This window comes from Melozone crissalis, unplaced genomic scaffold (assembly GCF_028551555.1).
Source record: "Melozone crissalis strain CALT ecotype California unplaced genomic scaffold, PUWL_Pcris_2 ptg000013l_1, whole genome shotgun sequence".
Lineage (NCBI taxonomy): Eukaryota > Metazoa > Chordata > Aves > Passeriformes > Passerellidae > Melozone > Melozone crissalis.
In genome coordinates, this window is record NW_026535791.1 from 18,366,689 (window position 1) to 18,383,870 (window position 17,182).

Sequence of the window (17,182 nt, forward strand, 5' to 3'; positions counted from 1 at the left end):
GGGCGAGACCCGCTCGGGGCGGCTCCCGCAGGGCCGGGGCGGAGGTGGCGGGGGGTGTCTCCCCACCCACACGCCCCTTCTGTCGCCGCGCATCCCCGGGCCGGCGGTCACTCGGGGACCGCGTGGCGGAGCCAAGCCTTCTCCCTCGCGGTGCTCTGGGCGAGTTCGGGGGCGCCGCGTCCCCCCTGCTTCCCCACCCGTCAGCGCGGAGGACTTGTTAACACGTCTTACAAATAAATAAATAACTAAATAAACAAACAAGGGCGGCGGGGAGGCCGGGTGAGGGGGAGGCCGGGTGAGGGGCAGGCAGGGGTGAGGAGCCGGGGTCGCGGCGCTGCGATGCGCGAGCGGCCAGACACCGCAGCCCGCGCGAGCCGCTCGCGCGCCCCGCGTCCCCCTCGGAGCCGATCTAATCAATGGCACCCAGCGCCCGCCGCGGCCCCGCCCCCCGCCCGCCTCCTCCCATTGGCCGGGCCGCGCCGGGGCCGGCCGGCGCCGCCGCCGCCCATTGGCTGGCGGGGAATCCGTATCAATGTTTAAGCCTCGGCGTGAGGTGAATAGAGGCAGTCGGAGAGCGGCGCTGGGCGAGCGCGGCGCGGCGCGGCGGCCCCGCGAGTGCTGCAGTGAGGGAGGCGAGGAGGGGGGAGAGAGAGGGAGAGAGAGCGCGGCAGAGCGCGGCTCCAACTGTTGAATTTTCACTGAATTCTCCACTTACCTGCGGGCGGCTGGTGAAATGGATCTGGTTTATCGGAGATCGGCGTTCGCTCCGCGTGCTGCCTGGCTAAGACTGGCGACCGTCTGTTTGCGAGGGGCCACCCATCAATGAGGCAGAGAAGAATAATTGTTTTTTCTTCTTTTTGCGTTTGAAAGCCTCCCCGCCACACGTTGCAGAATTAACTGTGTACTTTGAGTCCGGACTCAAATAAAGGAGAAAAAACAGTGCAGAACTGAGACTGGGAACTAGATCTGTGAGCTATGTATTGGAAACCTATGTTTTTATTGCGGTTTTTTTTTTTCCTTTTAATGTGAAAGATCTCTGATATATTTCACACATAACACTGAGGAAAGGTGGTTAAAAACACTCAGCAAAACAGGAGACAGACGCGCCTCTGTGCCAGTGAGTGGATAACAGCCTTGTTTTCCTGATCCTCAGTCTCCCGGAGAAAGAGGTATAGTAAAAGTGTAGCTGGATCCGACACCCCCACCTTCTTCTTTTTTTTTTTTTTTTTTCCCTTCTTTCTTCCCTCCTTCCTTTCCAAAATATAAATCTGATTAATTTTCTTTCCTGTCTATAGAGTGAGTCAGAGAAGCGTTAGGAAGAAGCTGCAACTAATGTCTGTGAAGGGAGGAACATGAGGCGATAGTGAATGTGATTTGTTCCGCTGGATCTGACTCATCCAAGCAGATTGAAACACCTGCATTTCTGGATTTGCCATTCATTTATTTCAGGTTGTTAAAAGAACCTGAAATAATATTTTGTTACCCTTCCCCAGTATTTACCTATACACTGTATCACTAGGAAAGGTGTATATCAGAGAGGGGCAACGCATCTGGCATTGCTGCCGCTCTTCTCCCCTGTACCAAGATGCTCAGAGAGACTGTTAAAGCTTTGAAAGGACTGCAAAAAACGCCTCACACTGATCGCGGAACTGTATAGGTTTTAATATTCGCGAATTAATCGATTAAAAGATCGCCCACTTTATTCATCGCCAGGATTGTTTTTCCTCCTCTTCTCACCTCCCCTAAATGAAGAGGGCTAGGCGGCAGTGTCATTGGAAGGAGACGCTGAATAGAAAGAAAAGAGAGGCACTTGATAGCGCAGCCCTGTGAATACAGAGACTGTTTCCCTTTTAGCGAGACTAAGAAAAAGAGAGAGTGTGTGTGTGTGTGTGTGTGTGGTGGCTTTTCTTTCTTCCCCCGCCCTCCCACCCCCTCTTCTGCTTCTCTTTTTTTTTTTTTTTTTTTTTTTTTTTTTTTTTTTTCCAAATCTATGCGTCCAGCCATGGGTTGCCTGTTGCTTTCCTCTCGGCTGGAGAGAAAAGCAAACTAGAATTAAACTGCATCGAGAAAAGTGCAGCTCCTCAGACACGCATACGCACACACGCATAGACACACGGAGAGAAAGGATGTGGTGGTGGCGGCGGCTACTGGCCTGTCTTAAAGAAACCCAAGCGTGCTGCTGATTGAGCTTTCTCTCAAAATATATATTTACTGCTAGTGATGACGGTGAACTGGTGGGTTTCTTAATTTTTTCACCCCAAAACGACGGGTGGGAGGCTGGTAGTAAAGGGGGAGGAAGGAAGCTATAAATCCGAACACTAGTTTTTGCGGGCGGGGGCGGAGTGGTTTGGGTTTTGGGCTTTTTTTTTTAATGTGTTTTGTTTTCCCCTCTTGCCCTGCAATCCTCATTCCCTCTCCCTCTGATTCGGGAAGGAAACAGTGACCCAGGGTGTACGAGACAGAGAGGGGGGAAATACCGACGGCAGCGAGATGCAGCTCTCCGCCGCAAGCAATGCAAGATTAGATCTCTAAATGCAGCAAAACACTCCCTGAAAACCAACAACCCCGCGGTGCAATCAGACATTTCACTGCCGCTCACTGCACACGAAGAGAGCTTCAACAACAAGCTGAGACTTTTTTTTTCCCCTTCTGTCTCTCTCCTACCCCTCCACTCCATCAATCGCATCACAAGCGATGAGTAGCAAATAAGCTTTTTTACCTCTGCTACAGACCTGTGACCATCCCCTTCTTCTATGTATATATAAATACACATATTTAAGAAATATTTCTGATCGTTTTTAGAACAACAACCACTGCCGCCGGGTTTTTTATTATTGTTATTATTTTTATTATTCTTTGTACATCTGCGGGGATTCAAGGATCGGGAACACATCGCCTGCCCGGAGGAGAAGATCTTTTGCAAATTTTCTGATTTTTGAAACCCTCCCACTGCCGAAGTTGGACATACGAAGTAACTGCGAGGGGACTGTAAGCACGGCAAGCTCTTGCTGAAACGCTGCCGAAGCTGCTCCCTCCCCTCCCCCGACCCCCCCTCTTGCTCCCTCCCTCTGAGCTACATGGTCTATTTGCTGCCTCTCATCCTGTGTCTCTGCAGATGTTTTAGAGCAACAGGTTCAGGAACTTGAAATATAGGGGTGGGGAAAGAGAAGGGAAAAAAAAAATCAAAACCAAAAAGGAAGGAAAGAGAGAGCCGTCAGAGGAGGAAGAGCAACCCCAGCGCAGGAGGCAAAGAAGACGGGGACAACCCTGGTCGTCGCTGCTGCTCCTGCCGCCCCCACCCCTGCTCGGGGATGTACCTTTCCATTTGTTGCTTCTTCTTCTGCTGGGCTCCCGCCCTGTCGCTGAAGAACCTGAATTACTCGGTGCCGGAGGAGCAGGGAGCGGGCACGGTCATCGGGAACATCGGGCGCGATGCGCGGCTGGCGGCAGGCGCGCCGGGAGGCGGGATGCTGCCCGCGGAGCGCGGCGTTCCCGGCGGCGGCCCCGGGGGCGGCCGCGGCCCCAAGTCCACCTTCCGGGTGCTGGAGAATTCAGCCCCGCACCTCCTGGACGTGGACGGGGAGAGCGGGCTGCTCTACACCAAGCAGCGCATTGACCGAGAGGCGCTGTGCCGGCGCAGCGCCAAGTGCCAGCTGTCCCTCGAGGTGTTCGCCAATGACCAGGAGATCTGCATGATCAAAGTGGAGATTCAGGACCTGAACGACAACGCGCCATCATTCCCCTCTGACCAAGTGGACATGGACATCTCTGAAAACGCTGCACCAGGCACCCGCTTCCCCCTCACCAGCGCCCACGACCCAGACGCTGGGGACAATGGTCTGCGCACCTACCTGCTCACTCGTGACGACTACGGCCTCTTCTCCCTCGATGTGAAGTCCCGTGGTGATGGCACAAAGTTTCCGGAGCTGGTCATCCAGAAGCCACTAGACCGCGAGGAGCAGAGTCACCACACCCTGGTGCTGACGGCATTGGACGGTGGTGACCCACCGCGCTCAGGCACGGTGCAGATCAATGTGCGCCTCATTGACTCCAATGACAACAGCCCCATCTTTGAGGCAGCCTCCTACGTGGTAGAGCTGCCAGAGAACGCGCCACTAGGCACGGCAGTCATCGACCTCAATGCCACTGATGCCGATGAGGGTACCAATGGAGAGGTCCTCTACTCCTTCAGTGGCTATGCACCTGAGCGCGTCCGTGACCTGTTTAGCATCGACCCACAGAGCGGCCTCATCCGTGTCAAGGGCAACCTGGACTATGAGGAGAGTGGCCTCATTGAGATTGATGTCCAAGCTCGGGACCTGGGGCCCAATCCCATCCCTGCTCACTGCAAGGTCACTGTCCGCCTCATCGACCGCAACGACAATGCTCCCACTATTGGCTTTGTCTCCGTTCGCCAGGGAGCTCTGAGTGAGGCTGCCCCACCGGGCACTGTCATTGCCCTGGTGCGGGTCACCGACCGAGACTCAGGCAAGAACGGCCAGCTCCAGTGCCGGGTGCTGGGCGGTGGTGGCGGGCCTGGTGCCGTTCCTTTCACCCTGGAGGAGAACTATGACAACTTCTACACTGTGGTCACCGACCGGCCCCTGGACCGTGAGACGCAGGATGAGTATAATGTGACCATCGTGGCACGTGATGGGGGCAATCCCCCACTTAACTCCACCAAGTCATTTTCTGTCCGGATCCTTGACGAGAATGACAACCCACCCCGCTTCAGCAAGAATCTTTATGTGTTGCAGGTGCCTGAGAACAACATCCCTGGAGAGTACCTGGGCTCAGTCTTGGCCCAGGATCCTGACTTAGGCCAAAATGGGACAGTGTCTTACTCCATTCTGCCTGGGCATGTGGGAGATGTCTCCATCTACACCTATGTCTCTGTCAACCCCACAAATGGTGCTATTTACGCTCTGAGGAGCTTCAATTATGAGCAGACAAAGCACTTTGAGTTCCGCGTGCTGGCCAAAGACTCGGGTTCACCCCACCGTGAAAGCAATGCCACAGTGCGCGTCACCGTGCTCGATGTCAACGATAATGCACCCCTCATCGTCCTGCCCACCCTCATCAACGACACTGCTGAGCTGCAGGTGCCACGCAATGCTGGGGTGGGCTACCCTGTGGGCACCGTCCGCGCCCTGGACAGTGACTTTGGGGAGAGCGGGCGCCTGACGTATGAAATTGTGGAAGGCAACGAGGAGCACCTCTTTGAGATGGACCCCACCAGTGGTGAGATACGCACCTTGCACCCCTACTGGGAGGAGCTCAGCCCTGTGGCTGAACTGGTAGTAAAAGTCAGTGACCATGGCAAGCCCAGCCTCTCTGCTGTGGCCAAGCTCATAGTCAGGGCCTTGGCAGGGCCCCTGCCCGAGGCTGGCGAGCCGCAGGTGAACGGCGAGCAGCATCGGCGGCCGCACTGGGACTTGTCGCTGCCGCTGATTGTGACACTGAGCACTGTCTCCATCATCTTGCTGGCTGCCATGATCACTATTGCTGTGAAGTGCAAGCGAGAGAACAAGGAGATCCGCACCTATAATTGTCGCATTGCCGAGTATAGCCACCCTCAGCTGGGAGGAGGGGGAGGCAGTGGCGGGGGAGGAGGAGGCAGTGGCAGTGGAGGGGGCAAGGGCAAGAAGAAGAAGATCAGCAAGAATGACATTATGCTGGTGCCCAGTGAGGGCGAGGACAGCCGAGGTCCCCTCAATGTCATGAACGTGGTGAGCAGCCCATCCCTGGCCACCTCACCCATGTACTTTGACTACCAGACCCGCCTGCCCCTCAGCTCTCCCAGGTCTGAGGTGATGTACCTGAAGCCCGCCTCCAACAACCTGACTGTACCCCAGGGACATGTGGGCTGCCACACCAGCTTCACAGGGCAAGGGACTAACGCCAGCGAGGCTCCCCCGAGCCGGATGTCCATAATTCAGGTAGGAGACTTTTAGAATACCCTGGACCTCACTTTAGACACTGGTTTAACTTTCCCTTTCGTCTGCAGTGCAATCTGCTGTAAGGCACCACTGTAGGACCCAACACAAGTCACTAAAGAGAGGTGGACTTAATGGAAGTGAAACCAGACAACATCTGGTGGGTCTGGTTCTGCTGTCTCATTGATGTTTCCCATGTGATTCAAAAGAAAATGCCCCGTGAAACACAGAGTTACGGCAGTGCCGAAGATGTGCATGTGAGAGTGTGGGCAGGCATTTAGCTCATTTGAGGCGTGCTGGGGTATTTTCCCAGGAGACTGTCAGACAGAGGTGGGCACTTCCACAGGTTTCACTGCTCTTTGGTTTGGGGTGGAGAAGAGGGAGGGCATTTCTCAAGTGGTCCTACCACCTGCAGTAACTAATAGGACAGGGAAGAAATTGCACACTGAGGACATCTATTGCAACAGTGTATTATAGCCCTCCAATCTTGTATATAAATATGAGCTATCATTCCAAGATGTATGTTTTAATTTTTTTAAAGTTTCCTTCTTCAGAATATATATCCATAAATATATTTTTTGACAGTATCATTGGGGCCCCATTGCCTCCTCCTCTCCCCATAAGCAACTAATCTTTCAGTGCTGAAAATTCTGCTTAGTCAAATAGAAAGAAAATGTATGTGATGACTCCCTTCTACCTCCAAGTGTTAACAAAACTCACATCCTGTCATAAACCAACAAAACAACTAGTCAGATTTCCAGTAGCCTGAGTCAACATTGATGATTGCTTTATAGTGAAAGACTTACACACTCTGTCTTCCACCAAAGCTCATTTAGAAATTGTAGCTGGGCTGCATTCTGCTGCCAATTATATCCACACTGTCCTCTACTAACTTTTGTGAATGTGAGAAATGGCAGAATTTGGACCATTGGATATAGAATACTAATCAAAGAATGACTTAATTTTTAGCAGGTAGTTTAAAGTCGAAACTCAGAAGATTTATTTCAGAGCAGTGAACTTGCAGAGTGAAGGTGAGGGCAGAAATTGGCTCCAGTTGATTTAATTTAAAGTATTACTTCATGATTAATGCAGCTTAATGTTCAAACACTACAGGTATGTTCCAAAGTGATTTTTAACGTTCGGATTGAAAGCAGGCTCTGGATAATGACTATTAAATATATTTGAAATGTCATATCTGTTTTATCCTGTGGTTCTCCCAATATGCTGTTCTGAGTCATAGGGGAATGAGCTGAGCGTATCAGAAGTGACACAGACTCATTTTGTGTATGCAGCTAGTGGGAAAGAAGTTGCACTGTAGTCACTTGATGTACCCAAAGAAGATTCATAATACCTTGGAGTTACCATGCCCTGTGATCTGTGAACACCAAATGTTCTACTTGCCAGCTGTATCTAATACTTTAAACTGAATAGAAATGGCCAGTGGTAATTGACAGATTGAAGAACCAAAATTTAAGTAATCGATGACCTGGAAATGGAACATTTATAACTGGGAAAAAAAAATAGAAAAAAAAAAGGAAAATAAAACCTGCCTGTACAAGGTCACTGTAAACTAATCCTCAAGTGACTATTGACTTGTGTCACAGAAACAATTTCATTTTATGCCTATCATGAATTTGTGTTGCTATCAATTAGGTGAGTGGAGCGATACTTAAAATCTGAAATTGATTTTAACAAAAAGTGACACTTTAGGAAAGAGTTTAGGTTAGGGCACAACCAGAGATAATTTGATCTATTACTCATGCTTTAAAAAACAAATAACTTTCCATGACACTGGTTTAAGTAATGTCAACTTTTTTTTTTTTTACTGTAAAATGGAGTTGTCAGAAAGCTAAAAAAGAAACACTCCACATTTTTTTCCTACTGACAAGTGTAATAGTTACTAAAAGACAGAAAATTATACTTTCCTACCGCCATGTAATGTCTATATAAAGCAATTAATTAATGTATTGATGCTACTGAATAGTAAAGTTTCACTTGTAGTGTAAATCCCTATGGAAAATGATTCCTTCTTTTTTACAGTGTTCACTGTATAAGATCAATCATTATTTTTTTTTTCCCTGAAATCTATATAAAGGTAAAAGAGGAATTTCCTCCCTTAAAAAGTGTGTTGTGGTTTCTATAAGAGTTTTCATTATGACAACTATGGAAAATGCTAACTGAAACTCCTCATAACATATACTTATATATCTAATGCTGGTCTTGTTTTCCCTTATTATCTACACAGAGTGTTTTGGAGGTTTTCATGGTCCAGTCTGTAGATTAGAAAACATTTGGTTCTACCTAGTGTACAGCCTGTTGAAACATACTTACTGATACTATATTTTGTAGTTGTATTGGCAAAACAGACACAGCAAGAAACAGTGTACTTGGTTTCTATTTAGAAAAGGCTCAGATTTAAAGTAGCTGGAGGGGAAAATTGATCCTCTTCACTGTACTTTTGCATTACTAAAATACATTTTGTATTCTCCATCTCCACATCCCTGGAGTAAATTTTATATAAAATTTGCATTTAGAATGTAGGCACTACTTTATGTCTGGTCCTGTACTTCTGCCTCATGTAAAATTTAAACTGCAGACTTAAGAAGAAATAGTAAAGGATCAGCCCTCTCTCTGGATCTACTATATCTTGAATCACTCCAAGAAACCTGTGTCTGCATATGTAACTTACACAGTTAGGAGTCAAGGGTGTAGGCAGTGGGGAAAAAATAAAATCCAGCTGCTTTATCATCTGTTTTAGTTAATCAATCCAGTTAAGCAATTTTCTTCAGTACCTCAGTAAAGGGAAGGTTAACAATTGTGTAAGGGTTCTCTAACATATGTTCTGATTAGTTTTTACAGATATATTTTTGAAACATGATAATCCCATTCTATGTAATTCATACAATGGAACAGCATTTCTTCATTCTCATTTTCTTGGCAAATGTTTAATGGCACAATAATCTTTAAAACATTATATGCACATACATATATATGTGTGTATATATATATGTACATACTATATGGAGATGTATATACATGCTAAATATTATATTATTACTTAGTACCTCCAATTGATTCTATAAATATTTAATAGCAAATAAATATTTTCTTTCTCAGTAAGATTCAAATTTTCTCACTCTTATTAGGAGTGCATATTTTTTTTCCTTTCACTTTCTAGTAAGATCTAGTGAAGCCAGTGGGCCTTATGGTTCCCTTATTTCTCATGAAAGTATTTTACTATACAGATAGCCCAATTTATATCAACAAATACCTGTGGAGTAAAGTGTTACTTAGTGACTAGGGGTTTCAGACTGACCCAAAAGGACCACCAGTTGAATGAAATACTTCCTGATATGGGTAAGAGTGGTGTAATCTTGCCTCTCTTTAAGTGACTTCTGTTTCACACTAATCACACAATTTGACAGCTTGTGTGTTTGCTCATTACTTTGCAGCATCCACCTATGTACCACAGTTGCCTGTGCTACTTATATATGAGTCAATGAACTTCTTCAGTACCATAAAAATGGAATAATTTAAACATGCATGCATACATATATGTATAAAATGTTGGCTGGAAAGATGAGGATGCTGTATACATGTAACTTTTATTGGTGCAAGAGACTTGCAAGTTCTTAAGCCCTCTGAAAATTGATCATTTGTGATTTGATGTGCACCTGAGATTGATGTGCATTAAGAAAAGTGTTTGGTAACATACTGAGAAGTTACACATTTACACTTCACCAGCCCATGTTATATTGTTCTTATCTTCAGCAATCATTTTCTAAAGATAGTTTAGAAACAGTGCTTTCAAGCAAAAGTCTGTTACAAATATTTAAATATTGGGCAGTGCTGTACAGTTCTCATTGCCAGGGTCAAAAGTCCATGTGACTTTTGAATCACTTAAGAGCCCAATTATTAATTTTTATTGAGAAGAAGGAAAGCAGGAGAAAATGGAAACTCAACATGGCTGAAAGAAGATTTCTGTTCACTCTAGACATTAAAGAAAATTTGGCTCATCTCATTGTGGTGACCTACTCACCTGACTAAAAGAAACAGAATTTTGCTTTATTTTGAAGTGCAGACATCAGGAAAAAAAAAGTATAAACATACATAGAGGTGTATCTCTTCTACCAAAATTTTGAGTTAGTTAGTTTGCCTTTCCCTGTGTGAGAAAATCACAACTTCTTCTTGAAGATTTTCAATAGGTAAGAGTAGATGGATAAAGGAAAACAAATAGTTTCTTTACACAAATAGCTTCCAGAAATAGATTCCTCAACGTGAAATATCAGTAGTGTAGAAAACTGTCTGCAATATGCAAGAGTAGTGTTGATCATCCTAGAAATTATTTATTGCTATACTTGTGGTGTAATTGGGGAGTTTTGTAAATCAAGAATAAGGTGGGTGTGAATAAAAAAAGAGGGTGTCACAGCTTTTGTTAAACAACAGCTAAAAGTGAATGTGCAGAAAGAACTCTCAAGCTGGGGATCGCACTATCTGCTGTACCAGGCACTCCCACTGCATTTCAAGATAAAGTACAGATCATTCTTAATACTTCAGGCACCTGATGTTTATGATGTGACAATAGATTAGTGTCAAGCCCCAGTGCAGCTTCATCTCCAGGTGTCTGGTAATACCTAACAAGATAGAGTCTTCAAGGGAAATAAAAAACCCATGAGCCACATTAGTGCTGCTCTGTCTTTAAATGAACTATTTCATACCTTGAGAAACTTCTGCTCAGAAATTTCAAGATTACAAAAGGAAATCTGCAGCTGCTGCATATAAGGAGAAGCAGCTTTCATCAGAGAAGTTGCACTCATCCTCAGAGATTTAAATTCCCATCTGAAAACAGAGGTATATATGTTTTTTTAATATCTCCTACTTCAACTGAGGAATATTATTCTCTGTTCTCACTAGAACTAGTACAAGGTAACATGTTTCACCAAGAGGATACTAGAGCACAAAACATTTGCAAGTTTTCAGGTTTGTACTCTATATATTCCAGAGATTCCCAGCTGCATATTCTAGGGATGTATCTAAAGACACTAATTGTGACATGCAATTCTTGAACTACCTGCCTATGTATCATTATTGTGGCTTTAATAGTATTTTGCAAGGCTAGATGTTTTGCAAAATAATTCCTTTGAATGCTTGCATTTTGTTAATACAGTCTGCAGCTCTTTGTACAGCCTGGTTTTGTACATTGCACATTTGTGAACAAGGTGTTACATTGTTCTGCAGCTTTAGTTTCATTCACTGGATGAAGTCCATTCTAGAGTTGACTAAGGGCGAAACCTTTCCTATGCGTCCATGAAGCTTTGATTAATTTTTTTTGTCAATGTGCACAGCATAGTATAGAGGCACAAAACACACATATTTTAGGACCAGATCTGGCAACACAACATTCACTGTGGCATGTGCACAGGCTGCTGAAATAGACAGAGGAACCAGAATTTAACTCCTTTTTTGTGTTACATCTGTCCTGGTCTTGATCTGAGTTCTCTGCTGGTGATATTTATAGCACTATTATTTTAAAAGGATCATTGTTAATATACAGGTCTATTTGAAATCTGATGAACTTTCCAAGATGAAGAGCTGTAATAAAGAACAATAAAAAAAAAAATAGAGAAAAAAACAAATTAAGAATCTGAAGTGGAATATACATATTATGAAAAAGAAAACAGTCTTTCCAGAACAGAAATTCTTGTTAACAAAACCAAGAAATTCTTGTTACAAAAAAATAAGTATAATAATATCTCTGTAGAACTTGCTGTTTTATAAAAGGCATGAAGCAAGTTATGTAAGATTGAGTGTCACAGCTCTCAACTGCTCTTAAAGTTGTCTGAGCTTTCTACATCTTTGTATTCACTGTCACTACCTAAACTTAGCTGGAAAGATCCCTACAGTTTTCTGATTATCAGTGCAATTTCAGTGATCAATCTTTTGAAGAGTTATCTATAACAACGTATTTTCTCAAGTTTCTGTTATCCTTCCCCATGTTGATAAAAGGCAGTTATTACTCATAATTCAGTCAGTAGCATAATTTTGACTTCATAAAAGATTTTGGTGGTTCAAGAGTGAATCCTGATGAGACCTCTATGGAATGCAGCTAAGAATACTATGATTGGGCCCTTCATTTTGAGGTTTTTGGGTTTTGTTTTTTGGTTTTTTTTTTTTTTTTCTTATGCCATCTTTACAAACAACTAATGAGACTGGAATTTAGATGTTTTTGTAACTATGATGTGAAGTGTAACACAGCATCATAGAATGGCTTACGTTGGGCAATACTTTCAGGATTCCAATGGTAAACCATCAAATCTGATGTTTAACCCAGAATAATCGTGTGTACAGTGGAAAAGAAATCAAATACTCCATTGAACATATTGCTGAACATATGCTACAACATGTTTTCATATATTTCTGAAACTGTGAATAATGCAACATTATTATTAAAACTTATTAAATATTTTTACATGGAAAATTAGCAATAGGTATGTGTGAAATAGTCACAAATATTTCTTGGTATTTAGAAAGCATAGATACAATCTGGTTTCTCTGGTAAGACAAAAATATCATTCAAAAATTCCTCCCAAGTCACAACATCTGGATGTGAACCAGCTGTGATTTAATTAAAAAAATAGTATTTTTTTTTTGTCTTTTTTCCCCAGCATTTTTTTTTCTTTCTCTTCTCTACCTTCCTCCTTGGGAAGCATTACCATATCAGCTAATATTTACATATATGTTTCTAAGTATCATGCCTAATTTGTTCTTTCTTTTGTTGTTTCTACAAAAGTTAAAAGTCTCAAGTTATATTAGTTTTAGGTTTGGCCAGGCAAGGCACTCATTCTACATGTATATGGGTTGTTTTTTGGAATTGCTTTTGGTTTTTTCTGAAGAAAACTTATATGTTGCATGGCAGAATTCTTCAGATACTTCTTCAAGCCTGAGGAGCACCTGCATGTATGAAGAAAAGGCATTTTGACACTAGTATTAATGTTTTCCAATAGGTAAAAAAAATTCCGTGATGAGAACTTAAACAAGGATTTATTGACCAGAGCAGAAACACAGCTCTGTTTTTATCTTTAAAATATAGAAGCGATCCTCTGATGCCAAAAGGTCAGTGTGGAGCAGTTGGGACAAATTTTTGCAGCAGACAGCCTGAAAGCTTTATGCTTTATGCTGAAGTATGGCTACTTCAGCTGTAAGAGAAGTGATAAAATTAGTGCTAAAGTGTTCAAAAGTACAGGAAACAAGTAAAACTCTCAGGGGACTGCAGGGTCTTGCCTTATTAGAAAAAAGTGGAAAAAGAAAAGTAATAGAAAAAAAGTACTAGAAAGAGAGAGGTAAAATTACTGGGGAAAAAAGTTCCTTGAGCTTAAGTGTTTTATTTGTTAAGTTTTTAATGGAGCATCAAGGATATTAACAAGTCACTGCTTTTGTTGATGAGATGAAACAGACTAATGTGCAGCTACCATAATTCTTAGCCAAGGGTGCATTCTAAGCCCTACTAATCTACTTGTCATAGTGCAACCTCTGTTTTTCAGTCTGCTGTTGACTTTTTTTTTTTTTTTTAACAGAAGAAGATTCTGGATTAATTACTGTAAATCCTATGAGAAAGGAAAAAAAAGTAAATTATTAAGCAGTTTTGATAAAATACTCAGTATTAAGTACTACATTCAAGAAGAAGCAAATTCTTATGAATGTCCCTGTTAATTAGGATATTAGACAGTGCTTTAAATAACCTTCTTGAGCAGTCATATATTTTCTAGCTAAATCCCAGAGGGTACTGATACATTTCCTTCTTAATAAGGTCACATAAGAGCCAGCTCTTTCTCCTATGGCTTGCTTCCACTCGGGAGTGGTATTACCTGTAGGGAAAGGTACCAGATCAATTCATTCACTTGCTTGACATGAAATCTCTTTCTTTTTGTCCTGAAAACTGAGGAGTCCCTCTACATACAAAGACAAAACTCTATAGTTTCAGTCAGTTACTAGTGTTATTTGTACAGAGGAACAGCATAAAGATCAATTTATATCTCACTTTGGTTCACTGAGGGTATCTCCTTTTCCAACCCTCAAGACCATCAGTCCCATATTGATCTATTTTCAATAGAATAAGGTATAAGCAATCTAGGCATGTTAAGTCCTTCAAATTAAGATATTTGATTTTAGCCATGGACCTTTCTACTGACTCTGTGGCATATGTATCAGATCAGAGTTTCTCACATTCATAAAGTACTTTAACAGAAAAGTTCCTAATCTCATCCTGTTCCCTGCTGGGTGGCTTTGTGCTGCTGTCCCTGCAGCCTGCCAAAGGAGAACTCCAAAGGGGAAAGGAAAAGTCTTGTCATGGGATGTAAATGCATCATTTCAGGTGTGTGGGTGAGACCTCTAGTTGACACATTGTAGGTTCTTGCAGTGATAGTCATGCAGAGCTTTTTTCAGAGGGTGGTTCAGACCATCTACTGATCTGTATATGGCATGTGTGTATTGCCTGGACTAGTTCTAATGACACTCTGATTATTCATATTTCCAGGCCTTTTTCTGGAACACTTCCAGGCACTTTTATTATATTGAAATGGCTCTTACAGTTCATTGAGCATCCAGCATAGTACTGTTGAATATGATTGGTGCATGTGCATATATTTATTAAAACAAAAAAAATCAGGCAGTTAAACTGCATAATTGTGGGAAAACGAATCATAACAATAAAAGACCATTTAAGTTAACAAGCTTTGTGACCAAAGAATAAATGCAGGTTAGATAAATGAGACTCTAGATGTAACTAATCTACATAAATAAGCTTCAGTCTGAATAGAGGATAGAACTGTATTAAAATAATCTTAAAATGTTTTAAAAGTATTTTACTTTAATGCTTTTATCATTTCTAGTTTAATTTCATCATGTTTTAAACATTTCTTCTCTATTAAAAGACCTGAGTTAAGTGATAAACTACTTTTACATGCTTTTATGTTTTGATTAACAATGTTTACAATGCAAAAAAAAGTCTAAACTAATACAAGTAAACAAAAGTAACATCATAAGTTTTCATTCTGGTTTGGCTGTGTTGTATGTCAAAAACATAAAGCATTTTTAATGTCTTAATTTTAATTTTTTTATGTGGCAATGTTTTTTGATTGATTTTTAATTAAAGAAAAACATTAAAGGGAACATTTAAAGGACAATTTCTTGTTTACTGTCTTTATCAGCAGAGAGCAGCCTTTGTAGTGTGTGAAAGCTGGTGCATTAAAAATCAATTTCAAGTCTTCAAAGCTGTAAACTCTTGCTTGCTTTGTAGATATATACTGTTTTTAAAATCATTGGAAGCACAGTTGACAATTGAATTAAAACAAAAGGTAAATAATGGTTTCATGAACATTTGAAGGATTTTAATGTATTTTTAATAATAGCTACGGGAATTTTTTATAGCAACAGACATGTGAATAACAATTTGTAGCTTTTAAATGCATAATTTGTTCCCAAAGACAGTTTTGTGCATTCTTTTATTAAGAGAATTTTGTTTAAAACTTCTCTTGTTGTTATTCTGTTGTTTTTACTGAATACTATGATTCAAACACAGAACATGTCAGTCAGTTTCTTTACTTACTATATTTCTGTCTCGCTCTTCGCTGATTGCTAAGCAACCACTTATGATTGTTTAGCTATGAATCAGTTTAAAAAAAAGGTAAGCTGAAGTGGGCTAAACAAATGTTCATTAATTCTTAATGAAAATATTTAAATTCTAGAAAATTTTAAAAGTAACAAAGAAAGGAACATTGTCTTAGCGATGTACCTCAGATTCAGCACTTGAGTGGCTGCCAGCAGAGTCAAAAATGCTCTTTTTGTGCAAATCTAGAAAAAAGCATGTCCTTAGTCAGTGCCTGAGTAATTTTGAGGCCTGTGGAAATATACATATATATGTATAATTAAATTAATAATATTTCTTTCAGGGTAGGATCATTAAAACACGTAATCAGTGATCGTTTTAATTTAGGTCGAGAGAAACATAAAGTTAAATAGATCATTTACAGGTGTGGGGTTGCTGATGTGCATAAGCATGTGCAGAATTCAGCCCAGAATCTGTTATTCTGTGTTACCTGAACTGCTCCCTGTTGCCTCTCTCCTTTGCTTTAAGAATGCTGCCAAGCTGCAAAAGCTGTTAGTTTCACTTAGCCTCCAACTACATTTTCTTGTATTCTGTTGAGATAGTCCTGATGTCTTGATTTCTTGCAGAGACTTGAGTAATTTGATATGCAGATTTGAAGATCATAAAAACAATCCAGCTTTGATGATCATGAGCCAGATTATCCAGCCACAGCTGTAAAGCACCAAGTGTGTTCTTTTGTGATCTCTTCAACATTTCAGTGGATCAAATGACAATAAGGATATAGTGGAATTTAGAGTGCTTGGGAAATAATGAAATTAAAAGCCTTTTTAAAATGACAGCCAGACAGCTTAGAAACTATTATATTTCTAGGCTATGGGCCAGATATGTAACTGTGTGTACACATGCATACATGGATATATTCAGAAAAGAGAGCAGAATGGAATCAAAAGATCTATCTAGATGGATAAAAAGCATTATTAATGAGCAATGTGCATCTAATTTTTTTTTTTTTTTTAATATTGTATATGATCTCAACAGAGCTGTGTAGCAGTGTTTTGGAAGATGCTGTCAACATGCACCTTTTGCTGCAAACTAGAAAGCATAAAGTTTAGAGACAAATGATGTTGTCATTTTTTTTTCCTGAGGCAAGAGTATTGGTAAGGAAGGACCTCATTTTCCACTTCATGATGGAATCCTGCTATCAAACCTCAGGATTGAGAGTGATGATTAAAAGGAAGTATAATTCATGCAACATGTGAAAAGAAGCGGCACTTAACTGATTCCACAGCCTGCATAAGTTATTAAAAAGCACATGATAATTTGCATCTCATAGCTCCAAGGCGAGAAATATATCAGTCAGCTTTGTAGCCTTTGAGTGAAAAGGAGGTGAAAACAAGATGTTGTCTATCTTTAAATATACAGTCTAAATTTTGTCTAAATCTGAACATGTATTTTGTCTGTTTAAACCACATGTAGCTTCTTTTCAGGTGTAACAGGCAATAGTATTGCAAGGGGCAGAAGCAACTGTATCAATTAATTTTATTATGTATTCATTGGCCATCACATACGTGATCTTTCCCAAAAGTATATTTCTCATTATAGCAAAAATGTGATGTAACAAAATAATAATTCCTTCAAGCGT

The 17,182-nt window shown here is 41.7% G+C and overlaps 1 protein-coding gene across 5 annotated transcripts in view; it reads left to right on the forward strand.

The window, feature by feature from the left end:
* The first annotated feature begins 581 nt into the window (after nt 1-581).
* PCDH17 (protocadherin 17) overlaps nt 582-17,182 on the forward strand; it is a 90,247-nt gene continuing 73,646 nt past the window's right edge. For 4 of the 5 annotated variants that reach the window (XM_054271430.1, XM_054271433.1, XM_054271432.1 and 1 more), the window contains exons 1-2: nt 582-1,169; nt 2,434-5,939. In XM_054271430.1, the coding sequence (XP_054127405.1) occupies nt 3,312-5,939 (2,628 nt within the window). In that variant the 5' untranslated portion in view covers nt 582-1,169; nt 2,434-3,311. The remainder of the gene's footprint in view (nt 1,170-2,433; nt 5,940-17,182) is intronic. The other variant, XM_054271431.1, reaches the window with a different exon arrangement.